This window comes from Pempheris klunzingeri, chromosome 23 (genome assembly GCF_042242105.1).
Source record: "Pempheris klunzingeri isolate RE-2024b chromosome 23, fPemKlu1.hap1, whole genome shotgun sequence".
In the NCBI taxonomy this organism is placed as follows: Eukaryota; Metazoa; Chordata; class Actinopteri; order Acropomatiformes; family Pempheridae; genus Pempheris; species Pempheris klunzingeri.
Window position 1 is genome coordinate 2,956,009 of NC_092034.1, and position 21,353 is coordinate 2,977,361.

Consider the following 21,353-nt stretch of genomic DNA (forward strand, 5'->3'; position numbering starts at 1 on the left):
TAGAAAAGAGGTCATAAAAGAAATTGAACAAATTGCCCATTCGCATCGATTCAAAAGGTTATGTGTTCTGCCCCTTAAAATATGCAGCCAGCATCTCCTCCATCACTAGCAGTACAATGTATTCTCTGCATCATGATGCAGTTGGCTTGAAGAAATGCTGCAGAGCCAATATGACGAGCTCAGCAACACACATCTATCTGTGCCACAACTTGCTACCCAATGTGCTATGATCCTTTTGACTGCATGTTGTAAGCTATTTAAATCTCGATGGACCTTTGATGGAAGCCACTGCTGATTTCTGATTTCTTTCAAATCCTGCTCAATGTAGCAAAAAAAAAGAATAAATCTTTTGAACCTGGGTGGCATCAAGAAAAATTCAGGTTCAAAATTGACCAATTTTGAGCAGAATTTTCATTGTAAAATATCCATCTCTTTTACCCTGCTAGACAACTGAAATGGTTCACTGCATTTAATTAAGCACAAGCAAAATGCTAAAATATCATGTTCTTTCGTCCTATACCCTGTTTCATCCAGCTCGCCGTCCGTCCACAACCATCTTTACTTTTACTCTTCTAAGTTCAAAACTTCATTTCACCAAAAGCACCACCATACCTCTCTTTCTCCCATTGTGCACTATCCACATTCTCTTTCAAATTATATTACATAGCTTTATTGTACATACATTTTGTTTATGTATTTCTTTAAAAAAAAAAATACACAGAATAGAGCATAATTAAGAACCTTTTTGGCAGCTTCTTCCTTTCTCAGAGGAAAGTCCCGATCATCATCAGTTGTAACAAGAGACGAACATTTCTGCTTTTCTTTTAGTCTGAAAAGGAACCTCCAACTTGGCAGACCACGGGTGGAGAAGAAAAACTCTGAAATTCTTTCTTTCCTTCCTTCAGTGTTCTCCCTAAAGACTTCTTCGATCACTCACACACACACCCCCTCCCCCCTCCCTTTACCACTCGTCAACACCACGACCTTCACACAGTGGCTCCCAGCAGCTCCTCTGACTTGGCCATGATCTCGTTCTGGTTGGAGTCCAAGCCGTAGAACTTGACCTTCAGCCCATCCACAGGGTGGACCACCGGCACCGTGACCACACGGGGAAACTGCCGGGTGGCCAGCTCAAAACGGCTCGTGCTGGCCAGCTCAATAGCCAGGATGCGAAGGAAGAGAGTGGCGAGCTGCTTGCCCAGGCAGGACCGGACGCCACCGCCGAAGGGCAAGTAGTGGAAGCGTCCCTCTTTGTCCTCTCCCCGCTCCTGGCTGAATCGGTCAGGGTCGAAGGCATCCACATCCTTGAAGACAGCTGAGGTGTCGTGAGTGTCCCGAATGCTGTACATCACACTCCAGCCCTTTGGAATCTGGACTCCCTGGAGACGAGAAGACAGAGAAGGGAAGCCGGTTTAAAAAGGGTGCAATCATGACTAGAAGTCCCCATCTTAATGAACAGAACTACCATTGCATAGAGCAAAGATGAAACTGCAGTTGCCACTCACATCAAGTTCGAACGTCTGCATGGCGGTTCGGTACGCCCCTGAGACGGGCGTGAAGAGTCTCAGCACCTCCTTGATGACACAGTCCAGGTATTTGAGGCTCACGATGGTGTCCAGCCTCAGCTCTCCTTCGGGGCAGAGGCAGCCGTTGTGGAGGAGACCCCTGGCTCTCAGCTCCTCCCTGAGGCGTTCCAGGACGGCAGGGTGGCGGAGGAGCTGCATGATAAGTGAGGTGCTGGCGCTGGCCGTGGTGGCAAAGGCGGCAAAGATCAGTTCGATGGTTGACTCCTATGGGGTGACATAGAATTGGTGTGTCAGTGTGGTGGTTGTCTGATGTTTTAGACTCCTAAAGTAACAAAAATCAACAATAGACAAACAAGAGCTACGATACCGACTCATACCATGGAAGGTTTTACACTTTCTATATACAGCTTCTAAACACAAGTTCGGTAACCATCACCATACTATTACGATTATTATTTAAGCCAGAGTTGGTAAAAGCCAGCCACTGACGCAGAAAGTGGAGCAAAAAGTCCATTTAACAGAGCACAGACCTACACTGAGTGCAGAACTGCACCGAGGTCATGTGAGTTGATCTGTCTTTACTTTGTGGCCACGCCAACTGGTTTCTCCCTCAGATTCTGATGGGCTAATTGCTCTTCACTTGAATAAAGGGTCCAGAGAGTGGAAATGTAGATGGTAGAATTATGTGCTGAACAGTGAGAGCGGATATCAGCCAAATGCCCGGCTACAGCCACAACTACTGTTTTTGAGGCTGTAGCAATGCAATTTACATAATTTATGATTGAAGACAACTGATTTTCTCACCCTGCATGTAATAAAGATGTCTGTGGTATTTTGATTTACTCTTTTCAAAATATAAAATCTTCTTGTCAATAGTTATTAAGCCAAATTGTGAGCCAACTCAACATGGGACCTCGGCCCTATTTTGAGTGCAAATCCACCACCCCACACCTTAAGCTTGGCATTCATTTCGTCATGACGCAGGGCCAGAAAGAAGCCAATACATAATAAAAGTATGTTGTTTTTAATTCCTGAAAAGTACTGTGTTTGGAAATGTGACGTTCATATCCAATAACAACATTTAGTTCACTGTGCCGTGCCCATTATTAAGGTAGTGGAATAAGTAACGCTGAGGCTGGGCAGCAGGACGCTCATTATAAACCTCTCATCTGCCATCATCTGTGTCAAAACACATCTCGGCCTCACCCTACATGTATGTGCGTTCTATATGCATGCGTCAGAAAACTGCGGGAGAGTGCTTCAGCCCGGTCCTCTGTGACAGGGGCTCCCCAGTTCACTTTGTGTGTGTATTTATATATTTATATATGTGTGTGTGTGAGTGTGTGCGTACAGGAGGCCTCTTTCAGACCCCTAGCAGGGGGAGTGTTGACTTATTTTTGGCCCTGGACTTAACCCAGAAACCACAGAGAGCGAGAAAGAGGCAGAGAGAGTTGAGTTTCCACAGAATTCCTCAGAATTACTTTAATAGGTAAATAGAGGGTGTGTCTGTGTGTGTGTGTGTGTGTGTGTGTGTGTGTGTGTGTGTGTGTGTCTTATACTGTCACTGTCTACCTGTGGGCATCAGCTCAGCATCCCTGCAGACATATTTTACATAAAGATGTTTATCATCATTCACTTTCATTTCTTATGATCACAACATGATTTGTTGGACAAATTATGCAAATTGTTGGTGTGTGTGTGTGTGTGTGTGTGTGTGTGTGTGTGTTCAGCCAGCCAAGAGAGTTCCTTTTGGCAGCACCATGCTAGGTTAACAGCGAGTGTGTTCTCTGTATGTGAACACATGTGCATCAGGGTTGGTGTGTTCCTGTGCTGGATGTGTTTATGCTCCCCTGTGTGATTGAGTAGCTTCTTGTGCGTCTGGCTTCTCTCCAGCATATATTTCACACCTTTTCATTTTTTTTTTTTTTTTTTGAGTAGGCATGTTACCTTCAGCTCCTGCATGGTGAGCTCGGTGCCGTTCTCTTTGGCGCTCTCCATCAGGACATCCAGCGCATCGCTGTAATCCTTCCCCTGGGAACACAGCGGCTTCTCCCTGATGGCTTTCTCTATGCTTTTCTGCAGGGTGTCTCGTGCACGGATACCCTGCAAGCATACAGAGTACAGAGGAAAGTTAGCACGAGGATACACAACGTGCTTATTGTAAATTTTGACAAAAAAATCTTTAAAAGGAGCCAATTAATACGAACTGATTTTCTCATCTTTTGTATGTACGCAAACATCATATTTTCAAATCGGTTCATGTTCCTTCTGTGATGTTGAGACATGTGTTTCCTGCCTTAACTTACAGAGAGTGTGCAGAACCAAGAGATTTCTTTTGTTCTAAGAACATTTGCAGCTAAAAAGGAGCAGAGCATGTCGACACTCACCTTCCTGTAGCCGCTGAACGGCATGTCTATAGGCAGACTGAACAGGTTGTCAACAAAATCCTGGAAGGTTGAGAACAGATGCCTCATCTCCTCCTCTGACACCCTGAATCCCAGCAGCACCCGAACCGCCATGGTGAACGACAACCTCTGGCTCTCCCTGTGGAAAGACAACCAATCGGGACATGATCTTTAGCTTTTGGCATTCTGTTTTTTTGTAGGTTTACCAACTTTTGTGAATGCATTTCTACTCCATGACCCCCACTGTACCTGTAGACGTTGATGGGCTCAGGGTTGGAGCTCCATACCCGGAGGCTCTCCTGGATGACCTGCTGGATTTTCGGGAGGTAGGACTCCAAGGCCTCGTGGCTGAACACTTTAGCAAACACCTGGAGAGACAGAGTCAGAGGCAGAGAATGGAATTTAAAAAGGGCAGGATGTGACTGCACCTGTCTGATCGTGACACGTACTGTACGAATGAAGGTCAGCCTGGATTCATACGAACTGCGCATAAATGTTATGACTTGGCACACAGTCAAATATTTTCAAAATTAGTGGATAGATTGCGATGAAAACTTGTTACACACATTAATTTCTGCAATGACGCAGGTGTGACTTTGTGTGACGGGTCAGTGACAAACAAATTCACACATAAGTGGCACTATAGCATTAAAAAAAAGACCCAACGATCGTGAGTCTGGCTCAAACAAACTTCTTTCTTTCTCTCCTGTCACATCTTTAGAACATGCTCTATCCTTTAATCCCCTTCTTCTTCTCCCTTGAATTCTACCTAGGCAAGACTTTCCATCATGAGTTCATTCTTATTCATTTTCTGCGATGCCCGTTCCTTATTCATCCTCACAGTCTCCCCCCCTCTCCCTCTCTCTTTCTTTCTCCCCCCTCCCCCCCCCCTTTACAGAGACTTATACATTGTGGAGGTTTTCCCCTGTAGTCAGCAGAACTAGGATGACAGACAGAAAGAGCAAGAGAGAGGAGGGGGGAGAGTTAAGTCTTTCCTGGCTGCTCGTCGTATTTCTTAGTATGAATCAGTCACCAGTCGTCAGTGTTGTTTGGACAAATAACATTCCATCTGATTTAACCTCCAAAACTGCCCTTAAAACAGTTTTGGAAATGATTTAGAAGTGGAGAACATTGGAGAGGAGAAGAGAAAAGTGAGCAGGCTGGACTAGAATGGGGCTTTTATATTAATATGAATCAGTCACTAACACTTAGCTTTATTTGGATAAATAACATTCTTGTGAATTTAACCTTTTAAGTTCTCCTCAAAACTGTCACAAGTTGGTCTGAATGTACAGGAGAACAGAGGGAATGACCAATATTACTGCTGGATGGGCGAAAAACTCTCACCAAGTCTTCACATTAAGTTTCACAGAAGTGACAATACGAGGTTTTATGTGACCAGTAATCACAGGAAGGCAGTGCAGCACATTGTGATGTACGTTCAGCGACTGGAACACATGGTTTGTATTTTCTGCCCAATGAGACGACACTGGAATATTTGAATTTGCAGATTTTAGAGTATGTGAACTTGTGGCCCCTCAAATCACTGTAAGAGCCTTACAAACACTCCTTGTTTGTTTATTTTGAGGTACTTTTTGTGTTTTTCATGAGGTCTTTTATTCTCTAACCTGCTCAAACTCATGATTGCATCTTCTCTGTGGATTCGCTCGATTTATTTTAACGCTGTGGGTTCATTTTATGACTTGCCTCCAACTTTTTATAATCATGCAGATAAACTAAACTATGCTTAACACGATGTAGACTTTACTTTTATTAACCATGACTGGATGCTTATATATCCTTTGTGTAAGTGCACCATATAGGAGTGTACTAAAAATGAACTTTGTAGCCTTTCAAGCAAACCATGCACATAGAAAAGGACTTTGTTGTGTATTTGGGATATATTTTCCATATGCTAACACACCGAAGTATCGCGGTTATAAGCACAAAGTGTTTCTGCTTCTTTTCTTTGAGACATAATGGAGGCTGAGAGGGAGGAGAGAAGCTCCTAGTGGGATTTGAGTCCAGGCCAGCGAGGGTACATGTGGTTCCTGAGGTCCATGTTTCAGCCACCAAACCATCAGTTGGGCACTCATGCTCTTATTCTGTCCCCTACCTCATTTTCCTCTCATTTTCTTTCTTCTCCAAACCCTGCTTCCCTCCCTCCATCGGCCCCAGAATGAATGAACAATAGTCTACTGAGCTGCTGCTGCTGCTGCATGTGTGAATTACATGTATGCACTGTATATACGCTGTGTGCGTTAGGGAGTGGCTGGTGCAGATCACAGAGCGCTCCAAGACATTAGCAGCTCTACATTTCCTCTTTGCCGCGCCCTGGGGCCGCTGGTCACAGATCAGCTTACATGACCTGCTCTCCAACCCTGACCACAGGGGATTACACAACACTATCTGACCTCAAAGCAGCCTAAGAAGAAACACAGCGCTGTCTCTCAGTTTAGGCGGTTTGGACGATGTGTTGGTGTCATCGTTTGATCGATCGGTTGCTGTTCGTACATCCATTCTGCAGGGTTTGGTGTATGAGGATAACGGTTAGGGTTTCTGGAGACCACTGGTTGGATTGGGATGAAACTGGGATGATTGATGTATCTCTGAACTATCTTCTAGTATTTTCAAAATTACAGAGCGTTGCTATGATTACATATTACTACTGGGTTGCATATTTGCTGCAGATTGGCCCAAAATTGGCCCTTGATGTCCATTTCTGTTGTATTTGTTGCTTATATCGAGTAATCTCGTATCATTTAAGTAATTTGACAGGTCACTTAGTCCAGTTTGTGGTCAGTTTGTCACTCGTTTGTTTAGTACGCCTTTTAACGTCTGTTAGAGATGTAGTCGGTTCCCTTATCATTCATTATTCATCAGTACACTGGGTGGTGATCGGTTGGTTAATCACTCATTTGGTGATTCACTTGGAGTTTCAGCTGTTCACTTCCATGGTATCTTTGAACCCATGACTCAGCCGTTTCTAACCGTGTCAGATGTTTGCTCGTGTGTCGATCACTCTCCAGAGGACTACAGCTCTAGACGAACATGCTTCAGAGTCATCAGAGAAATCTTTTGTAAGGTCTCAGAAAAAGAGAGAGGAATAATCATTGAAAGGCGATCGGACAAAATATTCTTTAAGCCAAAGGAGGTTGTGTAACATTGTGCTATTTAACCCGTCTGTGCTGGATTATGCATAATTGGTCAATTTAGGTGAGTACTTTGCCTCTTCCTACACACACACACACACACACACACACACATAAATAGAGTCGGCGTACCAGCAAGGTTCAGCTACTGAAGGATCAGTGAGTCAGTGAGCCTGCGTGTGTGTGTGTGTGTGTGTGTGTGTGTGTGTGTGTGTGTGCAGGCCGACAGGAGGCCAAGACTCTGAAAGGTAACTACAGGTCAGACAAACACACACACACACACACTCAGACACACACATATGCACATGGCATCTCCCTACAAGGCCTGGTTGCCAATCAAACACAGTTTTTTTTTTATGCAGTGTCACTCTGGGACGTTCCAAGTTCGACACAGGACGGGGGTGCTGAGGGTGCTGAGGGTGCTGAGGGTGGTGGTGGTGGTGGTGGTGGTGGTGGTGGTGCGGGGATTGTTCAGTACAACAGTCATTTTGCTGCACCACAAAAACGTGACTGTCTTCTGTAGCCTGCAGCGCAAAGACACAGGCTTAAAGACACACACACACACACACACACACTGTCACACACACACACTCCCAGACTCTTGCGCACACATTGATATAGTCACACACACACACACACACAAACACACACAAGCAGACACGGTCGTCCTAATAACGTCCATATGTCTTAAATTATGTGAAAGTGCTGCGAGCTGCTGGTTCCACAGACATGTAAAGACTCCTTTATTCTTCTCTCTGCCCTCCTTTCCCTCCTTCTCTCTCTCTCTCTCTCTCTCTCTCCATGCTCCCACCTCTTCCCGACTCTCCCTGCCCTTCCATCCCTCCTTTTTTAAAATACTTTTTACTCCTCTCTCTCTCTCTTTTCTCTTAGTCAAACAAGCAGTCCACACATTCTCTGCCTCTACCATCGCATGTTGAATCAGAAAAGGAATGCGTTCTTGGCCTGTTGAAGCGCTTTCCGAGATGTAAAGCTACAGGCAGGCAAATCACATTATTTTAGCTTTTAATCAATAATGTTAACAGAATCATACCAGGAATGAAAAATATCTTCAACTGCTTAAAAGAAGTTTGCTGAAAAGATTAGAAAAACTACATGAAGTGCTGCACCAAAGTATTATGCTGCAGTAGAGACTTAAGCTTTCGTTGTATTGTGTTTTAAAGGGAAGTCTTGTACCTTTAAGTGTTCCTGCAGTTACTAGTTACTCTGCATAATGAGGATTTGCATGCAAAATATTAGCCCACGACAAAATATGATGGATTGTTATAGTATATATATTTCTAGTAGTGGAAAGAAACTAACTACATTTACTTTTTTACCATTTTATGCTACTTTGTTCTTCAACTCCCCCACATTTCAAAGTTAGTTATTATAAATAAAATGCATTTTCCAGCAGCATTTAAATTAGTTTTTGGTGAAATCTCTTCTGTAGCTTTTCTTTGAATTTGACCTCAGAGGGTGAGAGAGCTGGGCAAAGCAAAGAGGGGACGGACAGGATGGGCTGCAGCTGGGTTAGAATTGGCAGTGCCCTCTACTGGTGATGAGCAGAAGCACAGGAGGCAAACTTGCCATCACACGCTCGGAGAAAGAGGCATGTGGAGGTGCACACTGCATTATTTAATCAAGGTATCTTATATTTAGATTCAAATCCAGTCGGTCTAATTGTTTAGAACAAATGGATCATCTAGGGCTTTCTAAAGAAGACCCTTTGAGTAAATGTTGAGTTATTTTTAACCAGACAGGCATCTTTTGCATCAAGTAGCTTCAGTACAATGCTTGAAATAATTTTTTATGAGCTACAACGACAGTCAGGAAGCACAAACTAGTGGTTCTTCTATATCGAATGTCCTCCTTTATCATCACTATGAGAAAAACACTGGCTGGTTTGCCTGCATATGAACAGGTTGAAGAGGTCAGTGTGAATCCCTCCACACGTCTGATCTCCCTCTCTCTCCGTCTCAGCCTCTGTTTTTCCCTGCCTGTGTTTCTCCTTTTCCTAAATTTAGGGATGTAGGGATGGTTCCAATAAAAGAAAAACAAGGGGGAAGGAAAATGTAGAGCCAACGTAAGTGGAGAGAGAGAGAGAGAAAGAAAACGAGGTAGGAACAGAAAAGACAGAGAGGTATGTCAGAAGGGTGAAAATAAAGAACCAGCTGCCACTGTCAACATACTGCGTAGTTGCATGTGTGTGTGTGTGTGTGTGTGTGTGTGTGTGTGTGTGTGGCCTTAAAGATCCTAACTTGGATTAACTCAGTGTTATTGAGGGACATTTTTCCACTTCAGATCAGGTTGGACTTGCTGAGGCCATCTCAGCATGTGGACTATAAACCCTTCTGTGCATTTAGTCTGTTTGTATCGTCTCAATCACACATTTTGCTCAGTGGGTAAAGTGAAGGGGAAGAAGGGTTGAAGAAGATGAAGGTGACACACACACACAAGTGGGTCGGTGCTCAGTAAGCTGTCCTGGTTCATCACCCAGCTGTCCAGCTTTGTCGGATGTTATATCATCGCTCTGCTCATTGCTTTCCTGCCTATAAGTTTGTCAGGCAGCTACTGAAACAGTCACTCTACTGTATGTCCATGTCTGAAAACATGCACATCAGTTCATTAACAAACTCCTACACTATTATCGTTTCCTTGATGCAAGGGAAGGAGTCTGTCTGTAGAAGTAAACACCTACAGATCACTTGTTATAACCGACTTCTGCTGCAACATTTCAGGCAAAAGCTGCAAGGCTCCATCCAAGTTGTGAACCATCTCTAACTCCCAACTGTCTACAAGCTTGTGGGAAAAGACTACAGCCTTGATACGGCGGCAAAAGTGATAAATTCTGTCTGTCTGCAGCAGAAGTACATATTTTTTATGTTCTTTTCAGACAAGGATGATGTGTAAGCCCTGGCCGGCCCTGTTTGGCCCTGATTGGCCTGTAGTGGAAAAGCAGGCCGCTGTGGCTCTTTGAGGGAGTTAGTTTCCTAGCTTAACACGGGGTTATATGGAAACTGGCTGGCTCTGTTGATTCACCAAAGGCTAATGTGCTGTGTGAAGATTGTTTTTCCGTACGAAAACCACAAGGACGACAGAGACACACACACACACACACACACACACACACAGAGGAGCAGTTCTGGTCCAGTGGGTCAGACAGTAAGCCAGTCGCTCATTCTTTCTCTCAGTTGATGTTGTTTCGCTTCTGTCTGTTGACTTAGTTTTATTACCCAGAAAACAGGAGGCAGCTCTGCCAACCCACCACACACACACACACACACACACACACACACACACACACACACACACACACACACACACACGTACACAAGCCATGAAAGCTGCCCAGCTGACCCCTCTGCCCTCCTTGCCATTATCCCCCCCTCTTGCTTTCTCTCTGCTGTCTGTTGAATCTACAATGACTTGAGTCTCACAGCAGCCAGAATATGGAACAGCTGCTGTGAACCTCACCCTTACACAGATGCATGCATGTATAAATATATCACTGTAAGTGGGCGGCGTCAAGCTACTCTCTTTCAGGTGTTTTTGTACTTTTGGCACCTGTCAATCAATCTCTTTCTTTCTCTCTTTCTTCCAAACAAACTCAAAGCATTATTTCCTGCATGTTGACAGATTATTGTCACAGCAGAGCCACCCAAGGTGTTTTGTAACAGGACATAGAAACACTTTTTAACGCATTTTAACTGGATGGAGGTTAAAATACGTTTATGCTAAATCAACTTTAAGATTTTTAACTATATGAAAATGTATCGGCCCTAAAAAAAAAAAGATTTACATTGTGCTTTTACGGCGTTATTTTATGTTTTGTTTTGTCTATATTTCAATTTAAAATCTCTCCAAACTCTGTGATATGATGCTTCATCACTTGATCTCTCTGTCCCTCTTTCCTATTGCCTCCCCAGGGAAGGTCAGAGGTCACGGACAGCATGGCAGCAGGTACGGTACAGCTAGTCTTGCTCAAAGGTACTTCAGCAGTGTGGTTGGGCTTAAACATACAACTTTGAACAGCATTATCGACCTCCATCTCTGTATCTGGCTGTTTGGGTTGAGAGCGGGGTGCACATATGCTTTTGTGTACTGATATATATATGCATGTGTGTGTGTGTGTGTGTGTGTGTGTGTGTGTGTGTGTGTGTGTGTGTGTGTGTGTGTGTCGGGCCCCCACAGAAAGCCCCTCTTTGTGCTGTGTTGGAGGCTGCCTTCCTAATCAGGGGTCATTACATGAGGTTAGTGCGGGGGTCTCCAGGGAGAGGAGAGGGGATCAGAGCCCAGATTAGACCCAGCCGACCTCTCACTGTCCCCGGGCACCACGGTAACGAAATCTGACCCCGCCTCCAAAAAAAAAATCTCTCTCCTTCCTCTCCCCCTCCACGGAGGATCCTGAGAGACAAAACTAGAGACAGATTTACAGGAAAACACTCCAGACTCTAGTCTTTTGTGAGTGTGTGTGTATTTATCTGTGACTTTGTGTGTAAGTGCATCAAATGTGTGTGTGTGTGTGTGTGTGAGAGAGAGAGAGAGAGGGAAGGTATGTGCCCTGGGGATAAGGGGATAATAGGAGGGAGAAGTAAGTGGCTGATTACCTGAAATGGTCCTGGCACAGAAGAGAGAGAGAGAGAGAAGAGAAAGACGGCAAGCAAAGAGAGACCAAAGGTAAAAAAAAAAAAAGACTGAGAAACAGAGAAGGAGAGGCGTAATAGTCCGAATAGTCCGAATAGTCCGAACCGGAATCCCTCTTTCTCCATGTAGATGCGTGGAGGAGAGGATAAAGAGATGGAGGGGTCGTTCTCACGCTTCAGTAGCCAGGACGCTGCTGATAAGGCCGAGAGGCTGGGATAGCTTTACCTGATACTCTCTCTTTCTGTGTGTGTGTGTGTGTGTGTGTGTGTGTGTGTGTCCTACCTTCCTCATTGTGCAGCAGATCACTCCAGTGCTTTTGACAAATGTGTGTGTGTGCTGTATGTATATTGTACATGTTTAATGCTCCTCTCCTCTTTTGCTTTCCTTCTCATGCAGTGGGAGTTATTTTCTTTCGAGTGCACACGTGTATTTATGTGTGTGTGTGTGTGTGTGTTTTATACCCGACTGAACTGTATATTATACGGCCTTTTCCATGAAATCTGTTTAACTGTCTCTGAAATGCTTAAATATGACAAATCTGGCAGGATTGTACCATTGCAGCTGAAATATTTGGTATTTGGTGCACCATAAAGTGTGCCTTTTCTCCTGACCGCAGGGGATAACAGCAGTGTGTTGGGGAAAAAAAAAAAAAACGAAGTGAAAATGGAAGAGTGTTCTCATTGATCTCTCAGGCTGCAGCAGTCATGAACTTTACTTTGGAGACCAACACTTTGCTTTTCTTATTTTTCGGACGAAGAAGTGCTTATTTTATAACTGCAGGGAGGCTCCTTCCCGATAAAAAACCAGTCTGAACCCACTGAACTTGTAGATCCTCCAGTAAATTTCACTTTCATCATTCGTCAGATGTGAACTATATAAATTGCTGTATGTTATATACAGTCTGGAGTACCCAAATACAGTTCAGACAAGATAAGAGATTAGACTGGGGCTCACGTTTAACTGCTCTATTTGCTCACATGCTGCAAATACAGTACAAATAATTCTGCTGGATTTTCTCCAAGAGTGAAAGCTGAAAATATAAGATTGACTCGGCTGGTCACCTGAGGATTTATGTGATTTCCTGGCATTCTCTAATGCCGCTGAGAATTTAATTACAACGTTGTTTTAAAAAATGGAACAAGAGCACCGTGGTATTTGACATTTATACCTGTGTGTGCCGTGGCCTTTACATTAATGCGAATGCTCTCTGCTGCAGGACAAAGTGTTAAGGACGTCTTTCTCGGTGCAATTACCAGTATGACTTTAGCTGTGAGTACTTTTCCTCTGCAGAGGACCTAGAAGAAGAGGCTTATGTGCCATTTTTATGTGTCATATGCAACATATCCCAACCCCCAGCAACACACGTGCAAGTGTGTGTATTCATGTGTTCAGGAGTGTGTGTCCTGACCTTCCTCCTCTTGCGGTGGATGTCTCCGATGCTGTTGGCCAGTGAGTTGGGTCCCAGCAGCGTGGCGGTGCTCTGAGGCCAGTCCACCGTCACCAGCGTGTGCTCGCCCATCAGCACCTTCCGCACATTCTCGGCACCCGTCACCCGGATCAGGGGGCGGCCCAGCAGGTGGGTCTTGAACACGTTGCCGTACTTCTGCCTCCGTGACGAGTGGAAGCCTGAACCCTGGACAGAAGGACAGAGAGCGGGCATGAAGCTTTACGGATTTTAACGACAACAGAAAAAGAATCCGCTGGAGAAACAACAACTGATCTACTTTGATAGCGTTTCCTGTAATTCATATTCACTTCCTAAGGATTTACATTAATGTTAAAAGACAGAGACACTAATAACTCCGAAGCCTGAAGCGGGAGGAAAAGAAATGGGGCAGTTTAGAGGAAAGCTCGGCCAAGAGAGACTGTCGAGGAAATGGTGTGAATTCTGCTGAAAGGTGGAATTTTCTTTCCCCCAGAGGAGACATACAGCAGAAGGTGTGAGAGACTTTATTTTGAGGAAATCCCCAAACACTCCACCCTGTACAGTTGATGTTAGAGAAACCCTTCCTGTCCCTTCAGTTGATGGAGATCCCCTTCATCTCCTACTTCTGATTTTCCGTTGTTTTCCTTGTTCCTCCTTCTTGATCTCCACTTTCTTTATGCGTAGTTTGACTTGAAGCTTAATAATATCAGAATGGAAATGCCTGAAGACATTTGTACTGTCAGAAAGCTGACAACATGAAGATAACTGAGATCAGCTCACATCCTTGATTATGTTTTAAAAGGTTTTTAAGGATGCTTTGCACAGTTGCAACAATCATCTTCTTCATTCTTCCTCTCTTCACCACCATCATCACCATTAACAAGTTGACGCTGGTGGTGTTTTTGCAAACCAGACAAAATAAAAATGACCAATTTCTTTCACGTTTAAACTCCGCAGCGGATCTGACGACCCATTTTTTAAATATTAATTTAAAACAGCCTATAGGATGTGACCTTCACTCCAGCTTTGATCTTCACCTCTAAAAGCTCTGACTAAGGATTGTTTCTCTCTGTGGTTTGGGGCCCAAATGGACCATTTCTGGTGAGTCCCCACATGCCAAAAGTTACTGATGTTTCCATCATCCCGGCTCCCAGAGCAAAAGTTAACTCGTATACAGAGACTGCAGATGTTTAAGAAGCCTGTATACACCAGGTTAATTCAATGAAAACTGATTTAGAATGCCTTTAGGAAGCTCAGCGTCGGCAGCGGCAGACGAATAGTTGAGGTTAAAGGTCCTCAAAACATTTCAGCTCGGGCTTCAAGTACAGTGAATGAAATATCAATCCGTCCAGATGGACCCAAATGAAGGAATGTAAAAAGATCTCGAAGTGATTCCCGAAGGATCTGATCAGTTTCAACCACAGTTCATCCCTTTCAGCTCTTGCCTCTTCTAATATTGTGTGACACTTTTGTATGTGTGTTAGATACTTGAGTGTTTAAACATAACCTAACCTCTCCTCTATGTCAATAGCTCCCAACATTTCTTTTGGCTTTTGACTGAAACCCCTTCAGGACCTCAGAGTTCTTAAATTTAGCTTTAAACAACTTTAATGAGGACAGTTACCAAAATTATAGTTTTCCAACCTATCTTCATCTCATGAAATCTCCTCTTGTTATTTTAAAGACTCGATGTCACCCTGAATCTACAGTTAATCCAAGGAAGTAGACGCCAAAATTGACAGTTGATCAGGAGGAACAGGAGCACAGAAGCACCACAGCGGTGAGCGTTTGAGGCAGATGCTAAAAATGGCCTCTAAATTGTTCCAAAGTTCTCTGCAGAGGACGCAGAGGACGTCTTTGCCCCTTTTCCACTGCAGGACCTACCGGGAGAAGCCCATTTCGGGCCCCTGCCCCACAGTTTGAGCAGCCCCTCTGTCAGTGAACCCCCAGAGGACCAGAGCTGGAGCCAGTTAGCGAGCTGACCTGGGTTCAGCTTTGACGCTGACCTCTAAACGGTCCGGGTCACGGCAGAGCGAGAGGGAGCCGACCCCAGAACTGTAAATGGGCTGTTTGAGTGAAAAGAATATATATCAGCCCGAGGCCAGCTTACTGTGTTACACACACACACACACACGAGGCATACACACCAACACTTGCAGACAAACACATCATTCACACACACATTTAGACACACACATATAGTAAAAACACACATGCACTGGACACATGCATGTACACATACTCCAAATTCATAAAATTCACCAAAAAAATGGGCAAAGTAAACAAACACGCAGAGGCCTGACTGCAAATTGCCGTGACAACACTAACTGGTTTGACCCCGGTTTACTCCTGGGGAAAGAGATATGTACGACTGTAAGGCTCACACACACACACACACACACACACACACGGGTGACATATGTAAACATTCGTGCCAAAGAGGCAGCGCTATGAGGTGCTGTAAAGAAGTGTGGTCCCATATTTATAAAAAGACAGAGAGAGAGTGATGGAATTTAAAAAAAAAAAAATGTAGATAAGAGAAAACGTTTCTTTTCGTTTTTTCCTTTTAATGTGACGGGAATTCACATGAAGAGTTACTGTAAACCTCACACTGCCGGAAACCGTAGGAGGTGTGTGTGTGTGTGTGTGACAAAGAGAGAGAACCTCTGAGTGTGTGAAGCATACATTTATATGTGTGTGTGTGTGTGTTTTTAGCAGGTAGTTTGCTTCCTGTTTGAGACACACCTCTCGCAGCGGTGGTGTGAGCGTGTGCACAAACACAACTCTGAGTGAAGCTACAATAAAGGTGCCCTCACAGGGATCCTGGTTTACGGTGTAATTTGTGGCTCAGAGTCCTGCAGCGAAGCCTTGATACATTTAATACAGTCGAATCAAAAACTACTTCAGCTGCCAGGAACTTGTTAAAATGAAGGAAACACAAAACTTCCTGTTCAGTTGCTGCAAATCTGAATGAAAGAATCAACTCACAAATGAAGATTTGGTGCCTGAACATCTGCTCATCTTTTATTATTTTCTTCTTTATCACTTAAATAACACACAGCGTGTTTTAGATGACGAACCCTGAATGTGAGGTTAATGGGAAACTCATTTCACTGAACCGTGTCTTCTGTCTATCTCCTCTAATTCTAAGTCTTACAGTGTGTAAACGAAATAATGGGAACGCGTCATTAATCCATTAAAAAAAAAAAGATATCTGCCTTCGAGTTAACTCTGCTGCACCCCAGTATCCATAATAATTTAATAACCATAGTTGCCGTATTCAGCAATTGCAGAAAATTTTAGAATCGCTGGCAACGGCTGCAAAAAACCTTGCGACCAATTAGTTAGCAGGATTATCTGATGTCGACATTCTTCCTCTTTCTTGGTGCAGTTTCCTGTGTTTGCATCATGACGTACTCCACTGTTCTTGTTGACGCGTTGAATTGCTCGATGGACAGGTGCGGCTCGACGGCACTTTTCTTTGTCGCAGAAAGCTCATTTTTCTGCACATCACACAGAAAGTGAAACACCCATCAAACCACAGTCAAAGACACATAAGACACTTGCGGTCTCGCCTACTGTTTAATTTCGCCGCCGGCGGTTGCAGCTCATCTCTTCGCTCCCCTTCTTGCGACGCACCTCACATCTTAACGTTTCTCTGTGTGAACTCGGCCTAAATTGAGCACAGATGCTTCAGCCTCTTTGCAGCTCTGTTAGCTGTTTCATGTTGCTTTGAAAACTCTGATTGCCAGACTGCTTTTATAGATGAAAAATGCTGCTAATTAGCATTCAGCCCAACACGCCCCTCCGCTGAAGCTGTGTTTGTCATTGCGCTTAAGCTACTTCAGATGTTAAGAGCTTTTCGGGAGGTGTTTACATTATTTTACCTACACGGTGCGTTTTGGAGAGTTGTTTTGGAGTTTTTCTATAAAGTTTTACTCGGTTCTTTTCTTACAGCTGCATTGCATTCTGGGCAACGTCCCGCTGATGTGGTGGTAGGAACCAGTGTCAGCTGTTTCTACAACGCATTTTTGCTGTCAAACGTTGATGCACACTGAGAACACGAAGGCTACCGCTCTTTTTGAGGGACTGACGCCCAAACTGGACATAAAACCAGTGACCAGGTCATGGCAGGAAGTGTCTCAGCAACTTAAACATCATAGTTAATGGGAATAGCCGCCTAAATGTGGCAAATCAGGATGAGTTTTCTTTTTTCTTTTTTATTTTAAGAGTGTATTTTTAGAGAAACATTCATTCTTTCATCCCTCATTCCTTCACCTTTGCAGATTTCGGTTTCTTTTTCTCTCTCTGTCGACCTGTCTGGGTACAAACTGTTGACCTGAACTGTTTTCACAGCTCCTGTACACTTCCTCTTTTTACTGTGGCATGCACACACACACACACACACACACACACACACTCGCTCACACACACACATTAGGGCACACACCAGGTCGCCGGCTGGCCTCTGGAGCCCTCGGGGTGTGTGTGCGTGTAAGAGTGGGGTTGTTTTCCAAGCTACATTTTGCTGCCACATGGATGTAGAGTGGTTTAGTATGTCTGCCTGGCAGGCCTGCTCACACACACACACACACACACACACACACACACACACACACAGTCCAATTCGAAGGGAGTTCCTCAGGCAGCCAGACAAGGCTCCCTTTCACACTCCCTGATACAGCATCAGATTGGGCCGATTGTGTACTTTTTGTGGTGTGTGCGTGAGTGCGGTGATGTGCATTATGTGTGTATCTCTTCATACATTTTCTCTTTCAATTTCCCCTCTATTTTCTTTGTACACACACACACACACACATACAGACATCTTGGCAGTACTGAGGGTTTTCATCTGTCTTACTCCCCACAAGAAAATGGAAAAAAAAATATTCATAAAACAAAAAAGTTACACTAAAATAATCCCTGTGTGTGCCAGGGGTGTGGTCTGGATGACATTTAGCGTATAAGGTGAGAAGTGTACACCCCTCTCCACCCCCCCAGCCCCTCCAAAATCTGCCAAAACACACGCACACACACACACACACACACACACTCGCGAGGCAAGCATGGAAAAGTTGTGATGTAATGACGCCACACTTCTATTGCAGGAGAACACGTACATAACCACACACGGGATCGCAGCACACACACTTACACAAGTCACAGACGTCGCCGCGGAGACGCAGGCGTCACAGCTTCACACTGATTGCGCAGGCTGAACACTCACTTTCCCTCCAAACTTCAGTGAAGCAAAGGAGCCTTCAGTGTAAACACTCGCTTAGTTTCGCAAAAACCCAGAAACCAAAATTGCTACCACAACATTACGGCTGATTTTACCGCCGAGGTCACAGGCAACAAACTCTGATGTGAGCTGAAAACCATAAAGAGGTCTCTCTTAATGATGGCATAAAGTTTTAAAGCTTTTTTTCTCCCTTGTGGGTGTGTTACCTAGCAACTAAGAGAAGTACAAGCTGGCGGCAGAGGCACAAAACATGATGTGTGCATGTGTATGTAAAGGGGTACGCCGCTCGCTTTTTTTCCAGCACAGTGCAGTTACTAGTAGTAAATGTGAATAAGCTTTGAACAAGGCCAGAAATAGAGTTTGGGGGCGCGCTCGCTTAAACTGCAGCGTCACATGAATGCTGTGCTTGTTGTTTGTGAATGCAGACGGTTTAATTCACTCCGATGCAGCACTTACTGTAAAGCTAAAGCCGGTGTTAAACTGTTCCATCTTGGCTCGTACGGCTGCAATTAACTGCAAAGATGCCTGTGAATTAGATGCCTCGTGAACTTCTTGCAGCAGCCGATCAACATGCTGACATCAGAGGTCCAAAAAACAAAACAGAAGACGTTAAAATTTTATCTCCAGATTAGTGAAATTAACTATATCTTCAAATAACACTATTTAATCTAATTGGTTAAATTGTCGGGCGTCATTAGGAGGGAAAACCTCGACTGTTAATGACTGAATAGTTAGAAAATTAAAACATTTTCTTTGCTAAAAGTGATTAATTATATTAACCTCACGCTTTTCGAATTGACAATCTAACCAAATTGGGTGTTTTGACATCTTAAGTAATTTTAAAGTATTTAAAAACCAAACCTGCTCCATTAAAATGCTGTCGGCAGAGTAACAGCAGCTATATTCTCCATTAAGCTTTTTTTGTTCACCTTCACCTGCAAATATGTTTTTATAGAAAGTTAGACGGAGCCACGAGGACTCCAGGTTGTATCTAAATGAGGGATATCGAGGCTCCACAATGCTTCTGATTTCACCACAGAATCTCTTGTTCCCAACGTCGTACTTTCTCACTCTTTGCGTTCTGGTTTGTCGTAACTTTATACAGTCTTATACTTTTCTTCTTCGCAACCAGCAAGCGAAAATATTAACCCGTCATCTCCTGACTTTGTAAAACGGTCTGTATTTTTCTTTTTTCGACGCCTTTCTGTCGATGTTGCCCAAAACGCCACGTCGATGCTGCGTCGAACTGGCCCCCGATGCATCATTAGGTATGAAATACTGCACGAAGCTGCAAGTTAAGGTTTGGGATCAGAGTTAAAGTTAAATTAAGGTCAGAATAAAGGTCAAATTCAGGTTACGTCAGGGTTACAGGTTATGCACACACCGAGGAGGGTCAGGAATAGTGTTTTATAACAAAGTAAGGGAGTATCCCTAAAGTATAGTGCTTTCAACTGTGTGTGTGTGTGTGTGTGTGTGTAGTGTGAACAGGGCTGGTCTTGTCACCATCAGCTTCTACAGAGTCCTTTTTATACTTTTTTTTTTTTTTAACAGAGATTTATCAGATATTTTACAAGAACCTCAATAAAGGAGGGAGAGAGGAGGGTTTTCTCTGAGGATTTTCCACACACGCCATCCAAACAGTCTCACACACACAAAAACCTTTCATGACACACTCACACACACTCAAAATTTCTGACAAACGCCACCATGATCACAGAAAATCTCATAAAATCTCCCTGTCTCTCTTGTTCTCTCTCTCTCTCTCTAACACACCACTCACACACACACACACACACACACACACTGTCCGAGCAGGGCTAACTAGCGCGCCGGCCATGCTAAAAATACCCCCGTCTGTTCTGTTGGGGTTGGCCTGGGGGCGAACCTGGGCCCGGGCTTATAAATGTCCTCTTTGTAGCGCAGTGGAAATGTCCAACAAATGACTCTTTTATTAGGGCAAGACAAAAAAACACAGCTAATTATGTTTACTCAGATCAACGCCGCAGCTCAACCAGCACACACACACACACACACACACACACATGCTAGTTACGGGGACAGCGAGAGAGTGTGTGTGTGTGTGTGTGTGTGTGTGGGGTGGCAGAGAAAGTGTACATTTGGAGCAGTTATAAAACAGAAATGTTCGGGTGAGGCTGGGAGGGTGCAGAGAGGGCTTCTTCTAGAAAAGAGGGAGAAACAGTAGCAAGAAAAAATGAATGACAGCAAACACAGTGTGAAACAAAGAGCGACGTGCTTGATCTGAGTCTTTGCATGGAAAAGGAAAAGAGAGCCACGAAGTCTGACGGTGAAATGAGACGGAGAAAGGTGATGATGTGAAGATGAAAGCATTTGGAAATGTATGCATGAGTAGAGAGGAAGGACATTTAAGTTGTCGAACGTGTCGTCGTGCTCCTGCTGATGTTCTTGATGTTGCTGCGTACGTAAATGTTTGAGGGATTCATCGATCTTGTTCCTACTTAGTTATTGTGGGTTGCTTCGGTCAAAAGATAAATGTCATGTATTGGACGATGGATATACTCTCCTCGCTTGTGCATGAAAGCTCAATGTTTCATGATATTTTAGTGGATTTAAGGAGTTTATCTGCGAGCCAGTGTTATCCACTTGGAATTAAATTCTCTAAATTCAACTGTTGAAATAATCTGCCGTATTATTCATAGTTGTCTGTTGCATTGCCTGCATGTTCGATAATGTATGTATTTAATTTTTGTGCTGTCGTGGGCCCATTTGACCGCAGCTCTGTGTGCATTTACAAGCTTATTATCAGCTGCTCTTCATATTTACTTAACTGCTGCTGCACAAATCAAACTGGGTGTGCTGACTGGTTATGCAGGTGCCGGAGGGTACGTGCCATCGGTTCGCTCAAGGGCAACTCGTAACAAGGGAAAGGCTACGAAAGAGCGCGAATCAGTCGATCTTTGTGAGCTTGGTGTGGCGGCC

The 21,353-nt window shown here is 44.1% G+C and overlaps 1 protein-coding gene across 1 annotated transcript in view; it reads right to left on the reverse strand.

The window, feature by feature from the left end:
• Positions 1-348: 348 nt before the first annotated feature.
• cyp26b1 (cytochrome P450, family 26, subfamily b, polypeptide 1) overlaps positions 349-21,353 on the reverse strand; it is a 29,582-nt gene continuing 8,577 nt past the window's right edge. Inside the window, exons 2-7 of the mRNA XM_070854540.1 lie at positions 13,136-13,360; positions 4,181-4,299; positions 3,914-4,070; positions 3,474-3,629; positions 1,506-1,790; positions 349-1,379 (exon numbers count right to left, since the gene is read on the reverse strand). Of these exons, the coding sequence (XP_070710641.1) occupies positions 987-1,379; positions 1,506-1,790; positions 3,474-3,629; positions 3,914-4,070; positions 4,181-4,299; positions 13,136-13,360 (1,335 nt within the window). The 3' untranslated portion in view covers positions 349-986. The remainder of the gene's footprint in view (positions 1,380-1,505; positions 1,791-3,473; positions 3,630-3,913; positions 4,071-4,180; positions 4,300-13,135; positions 13,361-21,353) is intronic.